Here is a 25,333-nt window from a genome sequence, read left to right on the forward strand (position 1 = left end):
TATTTTCATATGGATTGTGGTAGCGATTGTACAATACTGCCGGATGCGGTGGAATTATGGGATGTTGTGATATCTGTGAGAACTCCCAATAAAATGATAAATCAAAAAAATTAAAAATAAACGGCTTACCCACCAACAACAAAAGAAACAAAGGAATTCAGCATGCTCTCCCAGAAGCCCTGCAGGATTACCTGGAGGTCTGCATCCACCCTGAACCCTTCCTGACCTCTGACTTGGGGTTTGCACACCAGGCCCCTCCCTGCTTGGGAAAGTCTACTGCCTAGTCATAGTCGAGGATTCAGCACCTGGACAGCGTCGTGAGGCACGCACACCTGTTGTCTACCTCTGCTTTCACTTTAAGCACGCTACGAAGGACGCTGGGGGATTGGCCGCCCTCTGTGTGATGCCCAGCGGTCTGGGAGCTATTTCTACTGGCTGGTCCTGTCCTATCAGTCACATTCCCAGGACTGCTGCTCCTATCCCCTTCGAAGCCGGAAAAGGATAAACGCTCAGATGCCCTTCTCTGCAGGGCGAACAGCAGCCTCCATCCCAGAAGGGCTCCGCATGGCCCAGCTTGTTGCTTCCCCTCCGCACCACTGCGGAGTAAGTCCCTCCGGGCTGGTTGTGCCCTCGCGGCAGAGCTTCTCCAGGAATAAACCGATACTTAGAAAATGCAAAAGAGGCTTCTTGGCCTGGGATGGAAATGGTCCTACTCTGTATGCGATCTTCTTTATGATCCATTTTAATAAGGCTGCTTTTTAATAAAGTCTCCAAAGCCAAGTCTTTGATTATTATTGGAGAAACCCGGTTAGCCACACCGAGAGAACAAATTAAAAAAATGTAAGACTCATAACTGCTCAGTGTCTTCATAACTCCTCCATTGTCATCTGAAAATCCAGGTCATAGTAGATCTTGGACCTCTTTTCTTTAAAGCTCCTGTCAAATGCAAGCCATCATCTCTGCACACTGAGTCTGCTGCAATCGTTTACTCTTCTTTCTAAACATGTGCTCCAGCCACGCACAAGCACACACAGATTAAACACACAGAGACACATATGTGATAAACAGACCCCCAAACCCAAATAAATACACCGACACAGGTCTACATGCACGTGAAAATACACTCAGAAATGTGTCCGTATAGAAAAATACAAACTTAAAAACACCAAACTTAGAGTCACGGAGTCGATTTTGACTCGTAGCGACTCTAGAACGGAGGCGAGTGGCCTCTGTGGGTTTTCAAGACTAACTCTTTACAGGAGTAGAGAGAGAGCCTCCTCCTTCTCCTGCAGAGCAGCTGGTGGTTTCGGGCTGCTGACCGTATGGCTAGTAACCCAACATGCCAGCAGGGCTCCATGCATAGCTGCATATATGTGTAGGTACATGTGTGCGCACACACACACACATTTTATTAGCGCTTCCTTATCCATGTTGACAGTCAAGGTTTACTACGGGAAACCTGATCTGATGGCCACCCCAACTGAATTTAGAGTTCTGTCTTACAATGTGGTCCATGCAGACTCGACGACACACACACAGTTGAATGCAGGCGCCCCTTGAGGAAACATAAACCCTACTGGTAGACACTCACAGATCCCTCTCTTCCAGGTCTCAGACGAGTGAGGACAGAGGCCTGTCCCGAGATAGCCCATGCAGCATTAACTGGTGCGGGTTGACCATGTGGCTTCACACTGTAACACGCATGCCCTGTGAAATCGATCAACGTTACCTTGAGGACGTCTCCTCCGGCGAGTTCAAACGCCGTGGCTTTCAGCTGAATGCCCTTCCCCGGCTGGGTCTGGATGGAGTAGATGCATTCGTGGTTGTTACTGTAGTTCACAGGGAAGTTGGGGGACAGCAAAGTACCCTGAGTGCCCGTGACTGAGCTCCCGCACTCGGCTGGAAAGAGAATCACAATGATCCCGGATTAACCCTTGGGCACCACATGTGGGAACCAGAACTCCCAGCTCGGACGGGCCTTACAGACAAGGCAACTCATTAGCCCGTCTACCTGCCAGAATGTCTGTGGAGCTGCTCGTCTGGCTGCCTGTCTTTAAGACCGTTGCTCAAGTTGCTTCCAAAAAAAAAAAAATACATCCACCCACCTGCGTTTCTACCTGGTTTTGAATCCATCTCTCTCTGGTTGCCTGTCTATCTTACAGAAACAGAAAGGAATCTGCCAGCGCCCCCTCCCCAACCCCCACCTCCATCCCGCCCCTTACTTTCACAAAGCAGCCGTTTCCCACACCTGTTCGTATGGTATCATAGCAACTGACATGACTGGGGAGGATGCGAGAGGAGGAGGGGGCAGCCGAGTACAGAGAGCTGAAGTCTTTTCAGTATCAGAGGAGAGAAATGAAACGGAGGGCAGTATCGAACAATAACCACGAGTATCTTCTGAGCCTTTACAGGCAAAACATTCCCCAAGGATCTCTTCAGTCATGTGTCACAATAGGCAGCCCACAAGCCAGGTCTAACGATCATCTGTTTTCAGGATGAACATCATGAGGCTCAGCATTTAGATCAAGTCTCGCGATTCACCGAGAGGCAGGGCTGAGATCTCAAGCTTTGAGGTCCTGGCATGCGGAGCCAAGGATTCTTGCTAATGGCCATGGACTCGGCCCCTGACTCACAGTGACTTTCTGCACAACTGGGTTAGACAGGATAGTCCGTAAGGTTCTCATTGGCCGCTGTTCAGAAGTAGTTCCTGAGCCTGTCTTCCTAGTCCGAGTCTGCAGCAGTCTCAGAGTGACACGCGAGCCCCCACTGGTGAATGGTTTGTGGCTCCACATGACGTGCAGGGGCTGGGGATCTCGCCCAGGTCTCCCACATGGAAGCCAAGAACCTCCTTGTGCCCTCTCCAGCTCCCCCTGCCCCCCAGGGTTGGGAGAATGGTTTCGCATAGAGGTCGTGAAGCCTTGTTTTATTCAGTAGGCAATGAACTCATTCTCGTACCCCCCAGATCTTTCTTCTCCTGTAGAATTAGGCCTCCTTTTCCCATTGCTCCCAATAGAATGTCTACAGACCTTTATTGATAGCACTGACCATATTTGACTTATTTGTTAACATTTTAGCTCCTTCACTGTTCTGTGGGTCCTTTGGGATCTGGTCATGTCTCTGGATTCCCAGCACCCTCTCAGTTCCTGGCATGAGCAGGTGTCTGCAGATGAGTGGGGACGCAGCTCGGTGATAGAAAACGAGCCTGCAGCTGGAGCTCCAGGACCGGGAACCCTTGTGAAGCCTCTCCTTGCGTTCTAAAAGCACCCCGGGCTCCTCAGCTTCCCTGCGCCTGCCACGTTGCATCTTCCTTGCTTGGTGATTGCTTGTATCCCCTACACAAGCTGTGAGATATTTGAGGGCTGGGGACATGCTTTATTCATCGGTGACTCTCCAAGGCATAGGCCAGATTGTCTGTCAAATAAATATTTGCCAAGTGAATGAATGAACCAATATGGAGTGCACTGACCTCAGAAGATGCACAATCCTAAAAATAATTAGGTTCTGAGAGGATTTAAATACCAGGCCAGATGGCAAGTCCATTATTTGTTCTGGGCATATGGGGAGTCTGGAGCATATCTTGAATCTTTGAGGTAGATGGTAGGAACTCAGCTTTCTCCAAACCCTTCCTCTGTGTCCTCATTCTGCTTGGAAGGACAATGGCGTCATCCCAAGGACATGGCTTTGACCACACCTTCAACCCTAATGACCCTCCATCCAGAGAGTATTTGAAGACAGTGGTCATGTCCCACCACTGAATCTCTTTTATTTTAGGATGTGCCTGAGTTCTTTCCTGATCAGGATCAGCTTCTGTTGTCTAAGCTACTGTTTGTCTTGGGGAAGCACTATCTAGTCCTGTGGTACTTTAAACTCAGCCTGCTTGCAAAGAGACCAAATATTCATGATGAATGTGCTCGACTGGGTTTGGAAACTAAAGAGACAGTGGTGTACAGGCACCCAAGGACAGTCTCCATTGATGATTTAGGGTAGGTAGGTGTCTTGGTATATAAATTTGGGGTGGAGGGCGCTAAGCGGGTTTTTGTGTGGGAGTGAGGTATGGGTAAGAGTGGGGCACAGTTAAGACACTTATTCCTCAGCTCCATCTCCTGGGAAACCCATGAAGGGTCTCTCCATCACCCCTGGGAGAAACATGCAGGGCAGCAAAATGAACATGGGGTTTGAAGCCACAAAGATTCTTCATCTGCCACTACCTGGACAAATAGCACCCTCCTAAGACAACAGATATTAAATGAATGAGACATATGTGTTAAGTAAGTGGTCCACTGATTGAACCTTAGCAAGTATTATTTATTCCTATTCTCTCTCCCCACCTGGAACCCTGACTGCCCCTGCTCTTAGCCTGGCAGGACGCTCATACGGTCCTGGGGAGGCATGGGCGAGCTGCCCAAGGTTCACAGCACCACCATCTCCCCCAACGCTTCTTATCTCCTGACTGGCTTCTGACCAGGTTGGCTTCGCTTAAACATGGGCTTTGGCATATCGGGGGCCCTTCATGGCCCTGGATTCCTGAATGGTAGCTATAGGCTCCTTCTCTCTCCTGGGTGGCAGGCTGATCACCTGTCTTCCCTGTGTGGCCAACACATTTACGAGGAGGGAAGCAGGGTGGGCCCTTCAGCTGTGGTCAGTCAGTTGTGGCCTGAGCATCCTGGAGTGGACAGGAGGCTAGAAGGACATGGTGTTTGTTTCTGAGTTTCCAAAGTCACCGGGCAGGAAGCAGATGATACCCAAAATCCAAACACAAGTAGATGGAAACACATCAATGTTCCCGAGAAATCAGCGGGCAGAGGCAGGACAGTGTGCCAGTGACTTAGGCATTGGTGACTTATGCTGCTCCTGTCCCGGAAGGTCTCACAAAGGTCAGGAGCTGTAGCTTATCCATCGGTCTGGGGTTCCCGGGCAGAAGGGTCAGTCTTCTCCATCACACAGAAGATCTCAAGGACAGGGTCATGTCCCCTGCTGCAGACTGAGATCTTCTGGGGCCAGGGCCTATCTTTTCCCCATCAAACCCAGTGGTCCCCGTGGCCCGAGGCTGTGTCACCCCCCTGCTCCCCATCACACCGTGAATTAGAGCTCGGAACTGTTCATCTCCTTGTCGGTTGGGAATTCCCCTGGTAACGCTGTGTGGGCTAATTCATTCCATTTACACCTACAGCACATGAGGCAACTGGGAGCATCCCCTGGGTGGGCATTCCCGCGGTACCTCTAGCAGCGCCTCTGCGGCAGAGCTGGCGGTAATTAGAGGTGATTGTAATTGCCAGGCATTATTAATAACGTGAAACAGAAGACAAATGTAATAATGAAAATATTGTGAGGTGTCATGAACAAACAGTAATTGGAATAAGTTAAAGAATGAGCTGATGAAATATGATCAACGAAGCAAGAGCTGAAGGAACGTGCATGTCTGTGGTCCAGGCGCATTCCAGTCCAGAAACATCGCCCCCAGACCCACGTCTCTGAGGACATTTTCCCAAAGGAGAGCTGCTGGCAGTGGATGTCTCAAGAGAGCCATGGCAAACCCTTAACCTTGGGCCAAAGGACCTTTCATGCAGCCACTGGTTAAAAAAAAAAGCATTAACAAAGAATGGACCAGAATCATGAGTAACACTCTGTAAAGATCATAAAATAACCTAACTCCAGGCTGAGGTCCTCAGCACAGTCAATCCAAGGAAAGGGTTGATGGGACACATAGCGTGTGGGAGCCCGTGGGGACTCTGTCTGAGGGACTAAAGAGGGCGAAGCCTTTCAAGTGCCGACCCAAGTGAGTTCTTTCTTCATGTCGTTCAAGCAGCTCACTTTTGGCTCTAATTTAGGAACTGAATCTTCAAGGAAGAGTTGTGTGTGCAAATGTGCGCGAGGGAGCGTATGTGAAGTGAATCTGTGTGTGTGTGTGAGTATTCGTGGATGTTTATGTGAATGTGTGCAAGTGTGGGTAGAAGATTGGTGTGTGTGTGTGTGAGAGAGAGAGGTAGTGTATGTGTGACTGTGGGTCTATGTGAGTGAATATATGAATGTGAGTGAGTGTGCCTGTGAGTATACATGTGAATGTGTACGGGTGTGAGTGTAGGAACTTGACATGTGTATGTGAACGTGAGAAAGAGCATACTTGTGGGTGTGCATCACACATGCACCAGGTCAGGTGGGGGTGGGGGGTACTTCGGGGACTGCCATACAGGAGAACGGAAACACTGTGTTGTTAGGTGTCATCGGGTCGGTTCGGACCCACAGTAGCCCTATGCACAGCAGAACAGAACACTGCACGGTCCTGCTCCATCCTCACAAACAACTGTTCCTGCGTCTGAGCCCAGGGTGGCAGCCAGTGTCGCTCCATGCCCTCGAGGGCCTACCTCATCCTCACTGTCCCCCGCTGTACCAAGCATGAGGGCCTTCTCCAGGGACTGGTCTCTCCTGACGGCCCGAAGTAGGTAAGATGAAGTCTCGCCATCCTTGTCTCTCCGAAGCACTCTGGCTTTACTTCTTCCCAGACAGATTGGTGTGTCCTCTTAGCAGTCCCTGGCACTTCCCATATTCTTCCCACAAGTTAAATGCATGGATTTTTCTAGGGTTTTCTTTATTCAGTGTCCAACTTTCACATGCATGTGAGGCAAGGGGAAATATCATGGCTTGGGATGCACGCTGGGATTATTTGATTAGTTATTAGCAGAATTCTATATCTCTTTGACTTAATTTTTCCACAACTGTGAGATTATAAAATACTATGGACAAAATCCTCAAGCCTTATGTCAATTAGATCAACCGGCGTGGGATGTTCACAAAGGCGGGAGCTGGGCTGAGTGCGGGGGCTGCTATAGGAGCTGGTCGTTAACGGTGGCATTGGAGATGCATCACACCAGCTGTCGGCACTGTCCCCCAGCCCCTGAGGAGCCCAGGGCTCCATGGAGTTGTCCCAGGCCCTGCTGACCAGTGGGGTCCTCTGAGTCGCCAGTCTCTGTGAGCCCGTGTAGTGCTGCTCCTGTTTGCTATACCAGGGGTTTGTGTCATGTTGACCTCGAAGTGCACGTGTGAGGCTCACAGCGAACCTGGAAACAGCTCCACTAAGGCATCTTGTGTTTGCTCAAGCTCTCTGCTAAGCATAGTGAGCAAGTAGAGGCTTTCGCCCTACAGACAAGGGACAGTCAGTAATCTTCCCTGGGGAAACAGCCTACTCACGCTGCAGGCCTAGAGCTCTGGATGGCCTTCCTTAGGCTCTGGCAAGGATGCATGAGGACTTGGGCTCCAATCTGACACCAGACCTCCCTAGTCTCGTCCTCTAGGGGGTCCTCAGACACGCTGGGCACTCTTCCAGAAGAAGACGAGCTCTTCAGGACCCGTCTCTCTCCTCCAAGAAAGCCCAGTGGCGGTCGTCTGAAATTCCTTCAGATCATCAGAGACCTCCCTAGACCTTTCTATACAGGTGAGAAGCTCCATTCCAGCACTCTCCAAGTCCAACATCCTTTCCTCTGTAACCTTGACCTTCACCTTCACCAGGCATATTACATATCTAAGTGTACATAGCTCTACCCTCCAGGGCTTTGAGCCTAGTCGTTCCAGTTCAACCCACTGCTGCATGCCACCTCAGACAAATGGAGTCAACATCTGCAGTTTAACAAAATCCTCACATGAGAATCACCTGGGAATCTTGTTCAACTATAGGTTCTACCAGACTGTGAGTTGAAGAACTGGTCTGCTACATCCACTTCTATATCCATAGCACCCAAAGCAGGCCCTGGGACATAAAAGGCACTCTAGACTTGAACTCAACTACATTCCCACATTTCCCAAGCTGGGGATTTCTAGGTTTTCTCCAACGGGTAGTACTCATATAAACCAGCAGACTGGGACTCTCCATGTGCAAAGATCATATTTCTTTCTTATAGGCCTGCCCAGTTTTCATCCATTTATCTCTGCCAAAGGAACTCATAACCTTGTCATGACCCATGGGACATAAGGTGCCCGCCTGAATTTTTTGCCTCAGGAGTTTAGCGGGAATCTCCTATCCCACTTTTAGTGGATGCTGCCATTTGCTGAGGGCCTGTATAACTGCACCAATCTGGAGAAATGGTCCTGTTAACACCAACCCCATGCCCAGAGACCCCTTGGGGGTATCAGAATTGTATTGAAATTCTAAACCCCAAATTAGATTTAATTCCAAATGCTTTTCATTACTGAAAACACATGGTTTTACCAACCAGATCAAATTGAAAGCAGAAAATAATTTGGTCCTGAAATGGCTAAATCTATGTGTTTTGAGTGGGGAAATGAGATTACTGAAGTCAACTTCACCTGAATGCCTACCTTTCAAAAAGACCCACCCTGTAAGGTCTGTGGAGTCTATGGGAAAATGCCACAAGGCTGGGAATGCCATCCTGGTTTTATGGAAAGGAGGCTGCAGCAGAAGGAGGTTAAGTGACCTGCCTGAGGCTGCCCACAGGTGAGCGTGTGGCAGTGAGTCCCCCAGTCCAGGCCCGTGGGCCCCTCGGCCTGGGCGCTCTCCACGTCACCACAGAGACGGACTAAAGCTGTGCCCACCCCATTAGTGAAGCAAAATGAAAGCACGTGACCACCTACCAACACACCTTGGCAGAGGCGAGCTCCACAGGCGCCGTCTGCCCCCCAGGCACGTGATGCGGGCGGTGCCCTCCAGCCGGTACCCGGGGAAGCAGGAGAAGGTCAAGGTGTCACCCACGCCAAACTGCAAGCCCTTCCGAATGCTGTAGGCTGGGACCTCCGGCTCCTCACAGGGCTCCAAGTCGTACTCTGGACAGACAGCCAAAGAGGGAGGGTCAACGCGGTATGCGGGAGACCCGAGAGAGGCACAAAGACACACAGAGGCATGGAGAGAGAGAGAGAGTCTGAGGGGAACAGAAGAAGAGGGGTCAGGAGCCTTTGAACCCATAAGTAGTGGGTTGGGGCCACTGTGCGTCCAGATGCACATTTCACATGATGTGAACCTTTCCTTCTCAGTATTGTCAACTCCATTTGAACCCCAAGCTGAAGAGCACTTTGGACTCTGCTGAACCCCATAAGTCTGGCCATTGCTGTCCAACAAGGTCATAGCTGACCGAGTCCAGGACAACTTTCCTTGAGAAAGAAAAATCCAAGTGTGTCACTCAAGCTGTTCTCCATCATGCAGTCACTTGGGAGGACGGGGGGCAGCTGAATGGAGTGGCATTTATGGTCCACTCACAAACTGGTGAACTCAGTGAATGTGGAGGTGACCACCTCTTTACTTTGAAGGGCCCCTTTGTCGTATGGAGACAGTGCCCAAGGGCACCATGTGGGATGGACAAGGAGACTCTCTCCCTCTACCAAGGGATGTGGTACACTGGCTGGATAGATCCCATCAGCCAAGCCAGACTGGCAGTCAGCGCAGGCAAGTGGCAGGGGCTTCTGCTGCTGAAGGTCCAGAAGAGGGCCCAGTTCCTAAAGGCCAGGTGCCTCTTGCCCATCCCAAGAAGAATCCATAGGATATCTACAGTGAGCTGAGATGGCGGGAACTTTGGTACCATAGGACACAAGTGGCCAGGAACCTTGGTGAAACTCCCTGAAAGCACACAAGAAAGTGTCCTTGCCAGAACTCTTAAACTCAGAGATTAATATCTACTACCAGGCAATCACTCTACTGTAGATGGATTGACCAAGGCGGCTGAACAGGTGGAGCGGAAGCGTAGGGAGCAGTGAGTCTAAGACGGAGGTAGAATAAGTTGGCGAGAGACAGCAAGAATTACCAACGCGAAGATGTGATCGATGTTACAGAACTCTCTGAAGGCACGTAGAAATGATTGAAATGCCGTGTCTTTGGCTATGTATACTTTTATTATATATAATTATATTAATATATATTTACGTATTATAAACATATATTTATAAATTAAGTGATAATTTATAAATTAATATATAATTCATATGAAAAAGACTCCCAGTGAGGCCAGAACACCCCAGGTATACTAATTTCATACTCTTTTCTTCTTGTTCTACTTGCAGGGCTGTGAAACGAGGGAAGTGGAAGCAATGGAAGAATTTGGACGACTAGGGCATGGGGTCTCTTTAGGGAGTTGTTTCTCATTCCACCAGCTAGGTCGGCCATTCAGCGTAAATCCTCAACAAAGCTGGGGGCTCCTTCTCTGCCCATTGGCGGGAAGTTCCTCCTCCTGCCGAATGCAAACATCTTGGGCTTCGCCACAGAGGCCACTGCCCCCAGAGCCCGTAGAGCAGATCGCTGACGAGCTGGTGGGAAGGCCGATGTAGGCAGCAGGGGGAAAGGCAGATTACCTGCGACCTCTTCCCCACAGGGATGCTCACCGTCTTACCTGAGAAGGTGATGTTGAAGCCTTCATAAGACATGGAGAAATCGGAAACGAAGCGGACCTGGGCGGTGAAGTTGCCGTAGAGCCCAGCGCTGATGGGAGCCGGCAGCCGAGAGCCCGTCAGCTGTTTCAGGGGCTGGGCGAAGCTGCCGTTCTCCGTGATGAGGAGGTAGTCGTGGCCACTTTCCAGGTGGAAGGTGTGGAAAGTAAAGAACACACCTGCCAAGAGACCAGGAGGACCACCGTCATGCGCTGGTACGTAGGCTGGCCACCCCCAGGGATGAACCGGAGCACGCCCACCCACACGTGCAGTTGAGGGGGAAAGGACGCGGCACGGTTATGTGGGTGGCCGTGTTTGAAAGGGCCCTTTAGGGTTAGTTCTGTGAGAACGCATCCAAGAGCTTGGTGAGTTCAAGCAAAGTGTGTGTGTGTGTGTGTGTGTGTGTGTGTGTTGAGTTCTGGAAATGTGCCAGGCCCTGGGTTACATGCAAGGAGTGAGACAAGACGCTAGACAAATCGCTACAATACAGAGTGACACAGCTATCAGGGGCTGTCCCCTACGTTATTTTAGTTAACATTGTTAGAAAAGCATCCCCCTTACGAAATGCGGTCAGCTTAAGGTACTTTACTTAATGCAGTCTCTATGGAGTTTTTATAAATTGCTCACAGAAAAACAGGTTGGATTCAGCTATCCCCTAGAGGGGCCAAAGAGCTCTGAGAACCTTCTCTTGTTTAACGGACTGTTAGGAATCCAAAGAGGAGCCTGGTGGTGGAGTGGTGGCATGTTGGGCTGCTAACCACAAGACTGGCAGTTTGAAACCACCCGCCGCTCCAAGGGAGAAAGGTGAGGCTTTCCACTTCCATACAGAGGCACGGTCTCGGAAACCCACCGGGGCAGGTCGACTCTGTCCTATGGGGTCACTCTGAGTGAAGTATCAAACTCCATGGCAGTGAGTTTTTGGAGGCTCCTTATATGGGACACAGAGTACAAGGGAAACTGTCACGAACGCACGACTTATGGCAGGTAAATACATCACAGTTGCAGGTGGGACTACAGAATCAAGAATGGGAGCATGACGGGGACACATATGCTAGGCTGGACTGAAGAACTTACATGGTTGGCTCAGGGTTCTCTGACACATGGCCATGCGACCCTTGTGCTCCACTGTCCATTAAAGCTACATGCAAACTTAATGCTGAGACCTTGAACTCCAATACATTCCCAATCCCATACCAATCATGGGGATGGCACAAGGCTCAACAGTGTTTCATTCTATTGAGCCCAAGTTGATGGCATCTAACACAGAGGGAGCTCTGGAAATCATCATTACACAGGTGATATTAGAAGCTGCAAGCAAGGAGAAGAGGGTCCAGCTGGACAAGGAAGAGTGAGAATCAATGTCTGGAGAGGAAAGACCTCCCGGAAGAGATGGGAGAGGCAGAGCTTCAGAGGAACAATCAGAGTAAGAAGGACAGAGTTCCACCACCGAGGAAGGGCCCAGAGAATGATATAAACAGGCCAACACTGAGGAACATTTTGAACCCTAGATATTTGTGCATCACCGTCTGACGTGTTTTACTGCTCCAATAGTGAAGCCCCATCAACTGGAAGAGATGATATGAGACCCCTTTATTCTCATCAATAGGTCTGCACCAGGGGTGTGACGATTGCTGTTGCTAGGCGTCATCCCATAGCGACCACCCCATCTCATCGCCGGGCTGACTTGCTTTAGTTCTATGGCATGAAAGGCAGAGTTGTATCACTGGCTGTTACGACTATAGCATTTGCAGTTTCCAAAAACTCAATACAAACAACGACAAAAACTCACTGCCATGGAGTTGGTTCCGATCCATAGAGGGCCTACCCATAACGACCTTATGCTCAGCAGAAGGAAACACGGCCCTGTGCGATGCCAGCCTCGCAGTTGTTCTCACACTCGAGCCCGTTGTTGCAGCCACAGTGTCAATCCATCTTCTCAAGGACCTTCCTCTCCTTCTCTGCCCTTCAACTCCACCAAGCATGATGTCATTCTCCAGGGACAGGTCTCTTCTAGAACATGCCCCCAAAGTATTCAAGATGAAGTCTCGCCATCCTCGTCTCTAAGAAGCACCCTGGCTGCACTGCTTCCCAGACAGATCGGTTTGTCCTTTTAGCAGTCCACATTCTCCATTATTCTCATTACCCTCCAGCACCGCAATTCACACGCATCGATTCTTGTGCAGTCTTCCTTATTCAGTGTCAAACTTTCACATGTGTATGAGACAATGACAAATACCATGAGTGGCTATTACCATCTGCATTTTACACGTGAGGAAATGGAGGCACAAGGAGAGGAAGTCACTTGCCAAAGGACTCGTCCAAGTGACAGAGTAGGTGGCAGACTGGGATCGTGAACTGACTGCAGAGGCAAAGAACCCTCACGGCGCTGTGGACGAATTGCAAGGTTGGTTGTTCAAACCCATTGGCTGCTCTATGGGAGGAAAGTGCGGCTATCTGTTCCTGCAAAGATTTCGTCTCAGAAACATTACGGAGCAGCTCGATCTGTCCCATAGGACCACTAGCAATCGGAGCCAACTCTATGGCAGTGAGGCTTTGTTGTTTGTATTGATTTTTTTGGAGACTGCAAATGCTGTGCTCCTAAGAGCTAGCTCTACAAACAGCCTGGTGATGAGACACGCCAGGTGCTGAGGACAGTTAGGGAGGGGCAGGATCTTAATACCCCAAGTGAATTGTGTAGAGTGTGGCTTCCCTTCCACAGGGGAGTGAGCCAATGAGATTATGGGCTATGACTGGTGCCGGTGGCAGGTACTGATTAGGCCAGGAGTGCTGGGAACACCTGCTGCTCCAAGGGTCTCCACGGACCTGCAGTCAAGGGAGCCCCTGGGAGCTGGTAGAAATGCAGACACTCAGCCTCCAGTGCATACTGAATCAGAACTGCATGTTAACAAGACCCCCAAATGATTTGTAGGCACAGGGAAGTTTGCAAACCACTCCTCTGGATAATTACTGACACACTTTTGATGAATGGTGGTTGGAACCAACCAAGCCCTTCGTGTTAAAACCATTGGAAGGTTGGATCCAGGCCCTTCCAGATGAAAATATCCATCTATCTATCTATCTATCTATCTATCTATCTATCTATCTATCTATCTATCTATCTATCTATCTATCATATATCTATCTTCTATTTATCTATTTTTAAACCACCCAACTTTCAGCATCAACTAAATGCCAAGCCTTATGCTGGGTGCAAGGGGCGGCAGATGCATCCACAGCGAGAATTCGGAGTGGGTAACTCTACTCGGAGGGCTGGACATGTGTCACAGAAGCCAGAATCCTAGAAACGAGTGGTGTGGGAGTGTGTTCAGGGAGCCACAGTGGGGTACGTGCATGTCTTGCCCAAGCACTGGGTGGAGTAAGGTCTTTCCTCCTGGCTGGATGCCATTTGGGCGAAGAGCAGGCCAGGCCCCAGCAAAAGGCGGAAATAGAGTTGAGTAATTGCTAGTGTTCCGCATGCTCCTCTTCTGGCATGCAAATGCAGCCCCCACAGAGGAGCAAACCCTGGGCTGGGTTTGTAAACCCTGGGCTGGATGAGTAAACAGTTGAGATGAAACTCCTGGGCTTTCCCAGCTGTGCTGGTTGCTCGGGGCTCTTCTGGCCAATGTGAGAAAATGAAGACATTTCCACAGCTCTAGAGACATCCCGTGTTCTGATTGGAAGAAAGATTTGGAGTGACAGGTGAACACATTGGAGGGAAGCACGCAGACTCCTGACAAGGGCATCGACATCAGCCCAGGGCAGAAAGAGTGGGTGATGGACAAGGCCTGGGCTTTTGCAGCCAGATCTATAAGACGAAGAGTCTCCACTAAAGTTGCCTCCTCCCTTCCCCGGTCCCCCACCCAAACACCAATAATAACAGTGAATGGGTAAATCGGCTGCAAAAGACCTCTCCCCAGTTTTCAAAAGCAAAGCTGCCACATGGATGACTCAATGTGCCTGATGTGTGCCAGATCATTTTTATTTGCCTCCCACGCATGTCAAAGCCGGACAACGAACACAAGAATGCGGAGTGAATGCAATCCATGATGGTCTCAGGGAAGAATACGGAATCTTCCAAGGACTTCCATCAGAATGAACAGCACATCCATTGTAGAAGAAATACAACCAGAATGCTCCCTAGAGGCAAGGCCGGGGATCTTGTCTTGCTTACTTTGGGCACATCATCAAGAAAGGCCAGGTGTTCGAGAAGGACATCATGATTGGTAGCGGGCAACCCTCAGTGAAAGGGGCTGACGCATCACCCACAACAAGGGACTCCAACGGACAAGCGGTCAGGAAGATGGCCAGGACTGGACAGTACGTTGTTCTGTCACGCTCCTATGTAAGGTCACTATGAATTGGGGCCACTCCATGGCAAGCAACAGTGACTACCTACTTCACAAGTGAGGCAGTGCATGCAAAACACACAGCACAGAGCCCGGAACCTTCCCATGCATGAAGCTCACACGGACCCTACAAGACAGAGGGGAAGACCGCCGTGGAGTTTCTGAGACCATACAGTTTTTACAGGAGCAGACTGCCTCCTCTTTCTCCTACGGTGTGGTGGAGCGGGGGGCTAGTGGGTCTGAACTACTGACTTTGTGGCTAGGAGCCTGTTGGCTATCCCATAGTGTCACTCGGGCACCCAGTAGGTTTATAAAGGTTGGTGCCCTTGTTGCTTAGTGCATTGTACAGTCTTGAGGGCTGAAAGGTGCCTCAGCACCCTTGAAAGACAATGTCTCCAGACTCCTCGCGGCAAGTTGAAAAATTCTGGATTGTGCAATATTTCTGAATTTCATCAAGTTTTGAGTTTCCCCAGCTGAGCTTCTGCCTGTTCCGAGGCAATCAGAGTCCACCTCCCAGGAGCTATGCCACCCCAAGATGCCCTGGGGGGCCAAATTGAGGAATGCCTTCTGAAGACAAGTCTGCACGCCATGGGATTCTGTCCTGAACACGGGCTGCTTCCCAAGTCCCATATGTGCCGGGAACGGGCCACAGCTGGGGACACTGCAGGACACCAGACAGACTTGTCTCTGCAAGAAAGATGTGACTCTATGGTGGGAGCGAAATGGGTCGAGTCTGGGGCTGGGAAGACACGGGATTCTTTGCGGGGACATGGAGAGCCGGCCTTGACCTGGGGAAGGGGACAGGGATGGTGAGCTGAGCAGGCCCAGCAGAGGTGATGAATTCAGGGGGTTCTGAAGGACACGAGGGCGACTGAGCAGGGGAGAGGGGCTGCGGGGAGAGAGGAAGTGTTTCAGGAGACAGGCCCGGTATGCTGAGCCAAGGTACAGAGATGAAGTGAAGCCCATGGCATTCTAGAAAAACAAAGGAGCTCTGGGTTTAGAAGGCTCAGAATGAGGTCGAGAAGAGCTATCACAGACTATGGGGCTGTGCGGCTGTTTTAGAGCTTGGGGCTCAATGGTAAGGGCTGTGTGAAGTCATTAAACGGTTCTAAGAAAGGCTGGTCGTACATTCACGCCTCGCCTTGTCTTATACTTGCTGTCTGTAGTGCTGGCTGGCTAATTCCTGTTCAGTGGTAAGGTCTGGGCTCAAGCCTCCAGTCCAGGTCACCTCCCTAGCCCCTGATCTTTCTTCCCTGGCTTCCTTCCCTCCATCCCAGCACTGGCCAGGAGAGACGGAGAGGTCTGTTTAGGCGGCGTGTCTCCATCATGGGTGGCACACACAGGCAAGCACTCAGCTGCTAACAGAAAGATTGGCGGTGCGAATCCACCCAGAGACGCCTCAGCGAAAGGCCGGGTGACCAAAATACCACAGCCACTACAAAGGACAGCTCCACTCAGAAACACCAAATTGCCACGGACTGAAACGAACTTGACGACAGCTGTGTTTTCTCTAACTTTTCATTGTGAATTGAGAGGTCTATAGAGCAGATCATCAGCGCTCCATTGGATAGGCCCTGCACATTTTGTTCCATTTCATTCACTGCAACGCCTTCGATGGGACGTCATTTACTCCACTTCCTCCCTGGGCTTCCTGTTCCAAGTCCTCCATCACCAGTCCCTATCCAGCCAGGCATTTCTACCACCGGATACCAGCAAAGCTTCCTGAGGGCAGGAAGTGGCTTCCCCAGCTGTTTTCCTGGTGCCCGGAGATGTGTAAAAGGTGCTCCGGCCATGCTGTTAGGTAAGCATTGGGCTGCTAACCTCAGGACTGGTGGTTTAAATCCAACAGCGGCTCCTTGGGAGAAAGGTGAGCTTTCCTGCTCCCTGAAGATTTACAGGGCTCCTAGGCTGGCTATGAGCCCTGGTGGTGGAGTGGTGACACCCTAGGCCGCTAACCGCAATGTCAACAGTTCAAAACAACCAGAAAGACCGGGCTTTCTACTGCCATAAAGAGCTGCAGGCTGGGAAACCCACAGAGGCAGTTCTACTCTGACCTACAGGGTCACGGGGAGTCATCATCGACTCCAGGCCAGTGCAGGGTGTGAGCTGGAACCGCCTTGAAGGCAGAGAGTTTGGTTTTATGGTTTTTAGAGCAGATAAGCATTTGTGAAGTATCCATGGGAGTGTATTGATTTCTAGGCAAAAGCACATGTAGAACATATAGAGAAACCTAATGGAAAATCATGTACACATACACATACATGCTACATACATGAACATGATTTGCCATGGGGCTGACTCTGACTCATGGTGACTCCAGGCATGTGGAGTACAACTGGGCTCTACACGGCTTTGTTTTTCTTTTAAAAAATCATTTTATTAGGGGCTCACACAACTCTCATCACAATTCATCCATCCATCCATTCATCCATCCATCCATCCATCCATCCATCCATCCATCCATCCATCCATCCATCCATTCATCCATCCATCCATTGTGTCCAGCACATTTGTACATTTGTTGCCATCACCATTCTCAAACATTTTCTTTCTACTTGAGCCCTTGGTATCAGCTCATGTTTCTCCCTCTCCCTCCTCCCCCTTCCCTCCCTCACAAACCCTCAATAATTTATAAATTATTATTATTTTGTCATGTCTTACACTGTCCGATGTCTCCCTTCACCCACTTTTCTGTTGTCTGTCCCCCAGGGAGGGGGTTATATGTAGATCACTGTGATGGGTTTCCCCTTTCTCCCCCACCTCCCCCTTACCCTCCTGATATTGTGACTCTCATTGTTGGTCCTGAGGAGTTTAGCTGTCCTGAATTCCCTGTGTTTCCTGCTCTTATCTGTACCAGTGTACATCCTCTGTTCTAACCGGATTTATTAGGTAGAATTGGGGTCATAATAGTGTGTGTGTGTGTTTATTTGTGTGTGGAAGCATTAAAGAACTAGAGGAAAGTTGTATGTTTTATCATTGCTACAATGCACTCTTCGTGGCTTGTCTCCTCCCCAAAACCCTTCTGTAAGGAGATTTCCAGTTGCCTACAGATGGGCTTTGGGGCTCCACTGCACTCCCCATCATTCACAATGATATGACTTTTTGTTCTTTGATGCCTGATACCTGAGCCCATAGACACCTTGTGATCACACAGGCTAGTGTGTTTCTTCCAGGTGGGCTTTGTTGCTTCTGAGCTAGATGGCTGCTTGTTTATCTTCAACTTTTAAGACCCCAAGCACTATATCTTTTGATAGCCGGGCACCATTAGCTTTCTTCATCACATTTGCTTATGCACCCACTTTGTCTTCAACGATCATGTTGGGAAGGTGAGCATCATAGGAGGCCAGTTAAATAGAACAAAGTGCTCTTGCATTGAGGGAGTACTTGAGTAGAGGCCTAATGTTCACCTGCTACTTTAATACTAAACCTATAAATATATGCTCATAGATCTATTTCCTCCTTGTCACATATAAATATATTTACATATGTACATGCGTCTACAGGACTTCCAATGGCTTTTTCCACCCACCTCTTTGGAAATGATGGCCAGGTCTTTCTTCTGTGTCTACTCGGGAAGGATTCATACCACTAACCTGTTGTTAATCTCATAGCGACCCTCTGTAGGCTTCCAAAACTGGAAGAGAAAACCCAGTCTTCTCTTGAGGAGCTGCTGGTGGTTTCAAACTGCTGACCATTCAGATCCCAGCCCAACACATAGCCACTACACCACCAGGACTCCTACAAGACTATGTAAGTACATTCCTTTATAAAGTTCTTCCCACCCCTACTTCTCGATTCCCTGTAACCGCTTCTGTGGCCCCTTTAAATATTTGTACCATATAGTGACGCAAGCCTTCCTGATTGAGGGACAGTTGAATAGTTCCTAATTTTTTTTCAATAAAATAAACCGTACTTCAGGAGGCATCCTTGTAGCTAAATCTTGATGTCTAATTGGTTTTCCTCAGATAAGTCCTAAGAAGAGGAGCTGCCATGTTCTGAAACAGACAGTTTTGAAATTCCTGGCTCTGATTATCTGATGACCCTGTGGAAAGAGTGAACCGTGCCACACAATGCCAGCCATGTTTCACTTGACCTTCGCTGACCTTCGCTGACCTGGGAAGAAAGAACAATGGCATTTCACCATGGGCGGAATTCTCCTTTCCTTTATTATGAGGAGTTTCCATTTGTATTGTCTCTACTGTGACATGCTCCTGTGGAGCCTGGGTCATTTCACACGCTGTGCGATCAGGCATCTTTGTCTTACTGGATTTGAAGAGCCCCGGATATATCAGGATAGTAAACCTTAGTCAATTACACATGCTGCAAATATGTGTGCGTTTGTTCTCTGACTGGGTATTTCGATAGGCTTTGGGGGAGGGGACCATAAATCCACTCCATGCTTTAATAAATCAGCTCTAGTGCTGTTTGTTGTTTGGATTCTGCTTTGGATATTCCTCCTGACAGGCTCTTCCGATCCTCGTGAGGTCCACCGGTCCTGCTTGTCTGGAGCTGGCATTTATGTGGTTAAGTGGACGAGGGATGGATGCGATTGGTTCTCCACTCTTTCCAGATGGTTAAGCCGGCTGCTTTAGCACCATTTATTAAATGATCCATCCTCTCGTCAACAGATCAGAAATGACACTTTAATCGTATACTAAATTACAGATTCACAGGCACGGGTGTGTGCGCGTGCACACACACACACACACAGCATACAAGCACAAGAGTCTAATTTTGGCCCTTTACGCACCTCCTCCCAGTTTGTATGCTCACTCCTGCTTGTACCACACCTAAAATTATTGGACAACATTTCAATATCTGGAAGGGCTACTTTTTCTGAATGCATTTAAAAAATTTTTTCTTGGCTCTTCTCCAAGCTAATTCTATGAGATCCGAGGTTCTTCACTAAGGCATGTGTCCAAAGGACCAGTGACGCCTTCTAAAAGCACACGAGCTAGGTCTTCACCGGGAACACACACAAGCAGGCGCTCTGGGCTAGGCTCTAGGCATGAGTATATTTTCCCACGTGCTGTGCGGGTGGAATGGGGTGGGAGGGGGCCTGAGCTAGGAGCCAAGAAGGAATCCGTGTCTGTGGGTTATTTTTTCACACGCAGCTGCAGTGCCTGTCCCGTAGGTGGCATTCAATAAATATGTGTTACATGAAAGACCATATTCATTAGTGCTTATTTATAACCCAAACCTTTATCTTGAACGTGGACTCCTAGAAACCACTTGTCTGTGGTGAGCGGCGACAATGGCTGAGCCTAGTGAGGGGTAGGGCCACCCGCGATGTAAGGAGCAGCGGCCTCACACCACAGGGCTCCTTGTAGGGGAGAAGGGGTGACGGTGTTCAGTACATGAGGGGGCTTCAGAAAGGGTGTGGGAAAACTCCATTATCTTTCTATTCAAATTTTCCAGGACACGTTGAGGCCTCTTGTACTTTGAATAGGTTGTCAGGAGAGACCAGCCCCCAGAGAAGGGCATCGTGTTTGGAAGACCTTCGAAGCAATGGACAGACACAGGGACTGCAACCACAGACTCAAACGTGGCCACGGTTGAAAGGAGGGTGCTGGGTTGGGCAGTGTCCATGTGCTTCCTATGAGCCGGAACCGGCTCGAGGGCACCGGGGACTCTCCAAGATTCATCAGTTCTGGGGTTCAAAGGCATGGAAGCTATTGGGAATTTTCCCATGGGTGGAAGAATTTCGATTGGGCTCAGAGATCACATTGCAGCGGCTTTGACATGAGCAACATGGGGCCCTGACCGGGTCACATCCTCAAACTGGTGTGGGGCCCAGACACTCACTCACCCTTGCCGTGCGACGTCTCAATGACCCAGGTGCAGTTCAGGTTGTTGGGGTAGAAGTCAGGGAAGCCAGGTGATAAGATGGTTCCACTGGAGCCTTGAATGAAGCCCCCACAGAGCGCTGGGGAGGAGTGAAGAGAGCAGTGAGGGCCAGGGCACCCCACCCCTCCTCTACAGATCCCTGCCTCCCCTCCTCCCCTCCTCCCTTCTTGCGAGTGGAGGAGGTAGGCGAGCTAGTGCCCCTTCCCGCTCCTGGCCTTTCTCCTCAGCGCCCTTGCTGGCCCGCCTCACCTTCACAGCTGGGCAGGGCCCGGCTCCACTGGAAGTTGGGTTCACACTCCAGGGGCTCCCCATCGCTTAGCGTGTAGCCCGAGTCGCAACTGAAGGTCACCAGAGCGCCGACGTAGAAGTCATTCCCGTGGCGCTGCCCGTTGACGGGGATCCCCGGATCCAGGCAGTGGTCTGACTGCAGCGTGATGGCTGGAGAGGAGAGCCCCAGTGGAACAGAGGGACCCGGCTGACTCACCAAGGCCACGGAGGCATGTGTCCCTGAGTGACCTAAAGGCTGGAGCTGCCGAACGCTACCCACTCATCAAGGGTGTTTCTGGGCTTAGCTGAGAGGGTGCTTAGAGACCTCTCTGCCAGGTGCTCCAGTGGAGGGATTTGAACGTGCAAGGAAATGGCCTTCGGTGCTTGTCTGCCAAGCATTACAGGGACTCCGCCTCTTCAAGTCTTAACACTGAGGGTGAAGTTGGGGCGTTATGATGGGACACTGGGCAAGTGAGCAGGGAGATGCCATTTCATTTCAACTCCATGCTCCATCCGACACTCTCTCCCCCAGGGTCCACATGGTGGCAGGCAACCAGGTGTCCACAGAAGAGCCCACCCAGTGTGCACCAGAGCACAGGCCCACGGGCCACCAGCCACCATTGTTCCCCAGAGGCTGACAGTGACTGTGACACTCCCTCCCCTGAGCTCAGAGGGGTCCCAGGACAAAAGTGCACCCCCAGAAGCGTGGCTGTACAGGGAATAGCAGGGGATGGCGCCGAGTTGGGGACATCCTGGAGGAGTCACCCTGGGCCAGCCCCGCTGCCTGCCTCTTTGGACCCTCTGAGGCTCACTCTCATAGCGGAGCTGGAAGCCGACGTCGGAGTGACTCTTGTCGGTCGAGAAGAGGAGGTAGAGGTAGTTGCTGGTGCTGATGAGGAACTGAGGGACCTGGGTCCCATGGTAAACCCCGATCAGGGGCGCCGAGTAGCTCCGCCCATCTCGCACCTCCAGGGTGTCATAGTTGACCTCGGTTTTAAATCTGCCAAAAGATGCAAGAGAAGACTCCTTGAGGCAATCAGCGCTGACGACTTTGCAGAGACCCAGTGGACCCGCCTGCCCCAGGGCTTCGGAAGAGCACCTTCATTGTGGTGGGCTGGGGGATGTTTGTTACTCGGCATGGATCGATGAACTAGCAAGGCAGCAGGGCCTTTTCTGCTTTAGCTAGTCCCCTTCTCTTTCTGCCCTCGAGCACCCTGCCTCGTCCATCCTTGGATGCAGAGGCACAGTGACTACTAACGAGCCTCCTGGTGTTGGAATGTTCTAGCCCAGGGCCAAATCTCTTGTCTATGTTTTTTTGTTCGGAATGACCTCTGAGCCAAGAATGGTGCCCCCTGCCACCCTCCCCCACTTTTAAAGGTTTAGGGGGAAAAATGAATTTTTAGCAGAGATTCTAAAGTGGTCAACACAATAGCATTTACTATGTGGTAAATACTAGTATTTATATTTGCACACATGATACCAGCTGTTACTGTAAGCCATGAATGCTCTGTCCTGACGCAGTGTATGCACATGTCTGGGGTCTGCAGTCACCATCCAGTGAGCAAAACCAGGGGAGGGGTGCAAGAAGTGGGCATCTGAGCAGGGTTTGGACAAGGGGTCAGAGAAGCTGCCATCCCAATGAAGCATTTCATGGTTACACTTCTTACATGGTAAAGCCATGTTTCTAACATGGAAAGGCACTCATGCTGCCTCCTTGGCTCTGACACACCGCAGGCTGCCAAGCCCACTCCTCATGACTCCAAAGCCCACTACCAACACAGAACCAACCCCCACCTGGCAAAGCCAGTGAGCTCCCTCCCTACCCGGGGCGGTCCGCAAGAGTGTGCTCTGAGCTTGCTGACACGTCAGTGCTGTCTCTGGCCCACAGCCCACATTGATTCCCTCCCGTGCCGTGACACTGCTTAGAAACCAGCGCCTGGCTCCTGAGGCCATAGTTGGAAGTACCTGTCGAAGGTGATTTTGATGGGGTAGCCTGGCTGGGCTTCGATCACCCAGGCACAGCTCAGAGCATCCTTGTAGAAGCCGGGCCAGCCGGGAGAGAGGACGGTGCCACTGGGAGAGGTCAGGTGACCGCCACAGGGAGCTGGGGGGGGAGGGGGGGAGAGAAGCAACTTTCTTGGAGGTTGTCAAATCAACACACACACACACAGAGCCTCTTGATAAAACGTGCCAGTCAGCAAAAACTGGTTTTATGGAGTGTGACATGAACTGTAATGTGTCCATTTTGTCAACTGGGGCCTCGGGGCAGCTGCCCAGTTTCATCACCTGGCGTATTCTTGTGGGCCAGAGAAGAGACATGAAAAAGCCTTCATCGTTTGAGAAGGCCTGCAGCCACAGCTCACACGTGGGTCCCTTTGGCTTCTTCTTTGCTCCTGACTCAATTGTCAGGCTGCCAGCAGAGGCATAAACCCGGCCCATCCAGGCACCGAAATCACCCACGGAGTGGTCAGAACCATGACGCTCAGCCTCTCTGCGCCACGAAGATGGGGTGACACATGGGTGAGTCAGAGCCCTTTGTGTTTGTCCTTCGGTGATCGCCTCACTTCTCCCAGTCTCATGACCCCGAGGCTCCTCCTTGCCTGTGTCAGGCCCTCATGTCTATTTATGGTCACACTGCATGCATCGGTCTGCTCCCATAAGGAGCTTCGGTCTCGGCAGCCCCGTGGAGAGTCGCATTCATTGGAATGACGGGAGGGCAGCGGGTTTTCTGGTTGAGTGTGTCTATCCGCAGTTTGCCGACCCATTTACCTGGGATGGGTATTTGGGCTGTTTTCTACCTGCATGGTCGGTGAATGGCACCCCACTGAACACCCGAGTACATGTGTCTGTCTGTGCTGCGGCTCTGACGTCTCTTGGGAGTGGACTTAGGAGTGGAATCCCATATGCTCCATGTTGCATCTTTTGACGGGCCACCAGAGGTTCTACCTATCACTTTGTATTTTGACCAGCAACAGATGCGGGACGAAGCGTATTTCTGTCTCACACACCTGGGTATCCCCAGCCTGAGCCATAGTATGTGGCACTTGGGTGTCTCTCTAATTCCTGACGTGAATGAGTGAAGGGATGAATGAATGTGCGTCATGGCAGGTAACGCCACTGGATGGCATAGGCGTACCTCAGGGCTGGCTCTGATCTTGCAAAACCTGTCCCGTCAGACCCCGGGCATCTCTTTGCCCCTCTCTAGCTTTCACATTCTTACCGATGTCCTTCCTGTTACTCCCACCTCTTCCTGCAGCCAAATCTCCCTTGTGGAGATCCACACTGTTCCAGCACTCCTCCTTCACTGTGTCACCCATTTAGACATTACGCAGAGCCACACGGCTGCCTTGGCTCATCAGATGAGGGCACGCCCACCCACCTTGGAACTTCAGGAGCCAGTGTCCCGCCTGCAGTTGCCTTTTCCTGCTCTGAGACTGTGGAAGGAAGGGTCAGAGGGAAGTCCCACCAGCCTGGCCTCCCAGTGGTGTTATAGACTGGAGCACTTGAAGTTCATGCTCCGCACGTGGCTCCAGTAGCCTGCTTGATATATAAACCCCGCCTTTAAGCGAGTCAGAGTTTGGGTGATGCGTGATAATAGACTCACCTAGCCCCTGGGGAGCCCTGGCGGCACTTTCAGGTACGCTGTGGACTGCAACTCACTCATTTACTGAGACACAGAGGAGGCTACCTGCTTCCGGAATGATCTGCCCCCGAAACACTGTGTAGGGTACTATGAGCCAGAATTGACCCAATGGTAGTTTTTAAAAATGAAATCATTTTATTGGGGGCTCACACAGCTCTACCCCAATCCATACATCCATCCATGTGTCAAGCACATTTGTACATATGTTGCCACCATCATTTTCAAACATTTTCTTTCTACTTGAACCCTTGATATCAGCTCCTCATTTTTTCTTTCCCTTCCTCCCCCACCCTCCCTCCCTCATGAACCCTTGATAATTTATACATTATTGTCATTTTTTCATGTTCTACACTGACCGATCTTCACCCACTTTTCTGTTGTCGTCCCCCTGGGAGGGGGTTATATGTAGATCCTTGTGATTGGTTCTCCCTTTCTCCCCTACCTTCCCTTTTAACCAAACCCGTGAGGCAATGTTGGCTCAGTGCCTTCCATGCAGGAGAGCTGGGCTCAGGTCCAGGCCTCTGCGCCTCATGATGACGCACCATGTGTGTGTCAGGGGAGAGTTGTGTGTTACTACGATGCGGAGCAGGTTTCAGCAGAGCTTCAAGACCCAGGATTCCCAAGAAAGGCCATGCGATCTACTTCTGAACATCAGCCAGTAAAACGCTGTGGACCACCACAGTCTGATCCCTGATCAGTCACAGGGATCATGCAGCCTGGACCCCATTTAGTTCTGTTGTGCATGGGTTGGCCATGCATGAGACAGAGGCAGTTCTCCAGAACCACACACACTCTTATGAAGTTCCTTGTGATTTCGCTTTTACTGAGGAGAAATCTAGGGCCCTGTTGATGAAGAGATTAGGTGAAA

At 50.6% G+C, this 25,333-nt stretch overlaps 1 protein-coding gene across 4 annotated transcripts in view; it reads right to left on the reverse strand.

The window, feature by feature from the left end:
• Positions 1 to 25,333, reverse strand: part of CSMD2 (CUB and Sushi multiple domains 2) — a 781,206-nt gene that overhangs the window by 235,379 nt on the left and 520,494 nt on the right. For all 4 annotated transcript variants that reach the window (XR_012785340.1, XM_075553739.1, XM_075553737.1 and 1 more), the window contains 7 exons: positions 22,788 to 22,926; positions 21,635 to 21,822; positions 20,805 to 20,993; positions 20,518 to 20,634; positions 10,326 to 10,541; positions 8,584 to 8,772; positions 1,730 to 1,899 (listed from right to left, as the gene is read on the reverse strand). Coding sequence is in view for 3 of the 4 variants with exons in the window: in XM_075553739.1 (XP_075409854.1) it covers positions 1,730 to 1,899; positions 8,584 to 8,772; positions 10,326 to 10,541; positions 20,518 to 20,634; positions 20,805 to 20,993; positions 21,635 to 21,822; positions 22,788 to 22,926 (1,208 nt within the window). In the remaining variant the exon portion in view is untranslated. The remainder of the gene's footprint in view (positions 1 to 1,729; positions 1,900 to 8,583; positions 8,773 to 10,325; positions 10,542 to 20,517; positions 20,635 to 20,804; positions 20,994 to 21,634; positions 21,823 to 22,787; positions 22,927 to 25,333) is intronic.

Source organism: Tenrec ecaudatus, chromosome 1 (assembly GCF_050624435.1).
Source record: "Tenrec ecaudatus isolate mTenEca1 chromosome 1, mTenEca1.hap1, whole genome shotgun sequence".
In the NCBI taxonomy this organism is placed as follows: Eukaryota; Metazoa; Chordata; class Mammalia; order Afrosoricida; family Tenrecidae; genus Tenrec; species Tenrec ecaudatus.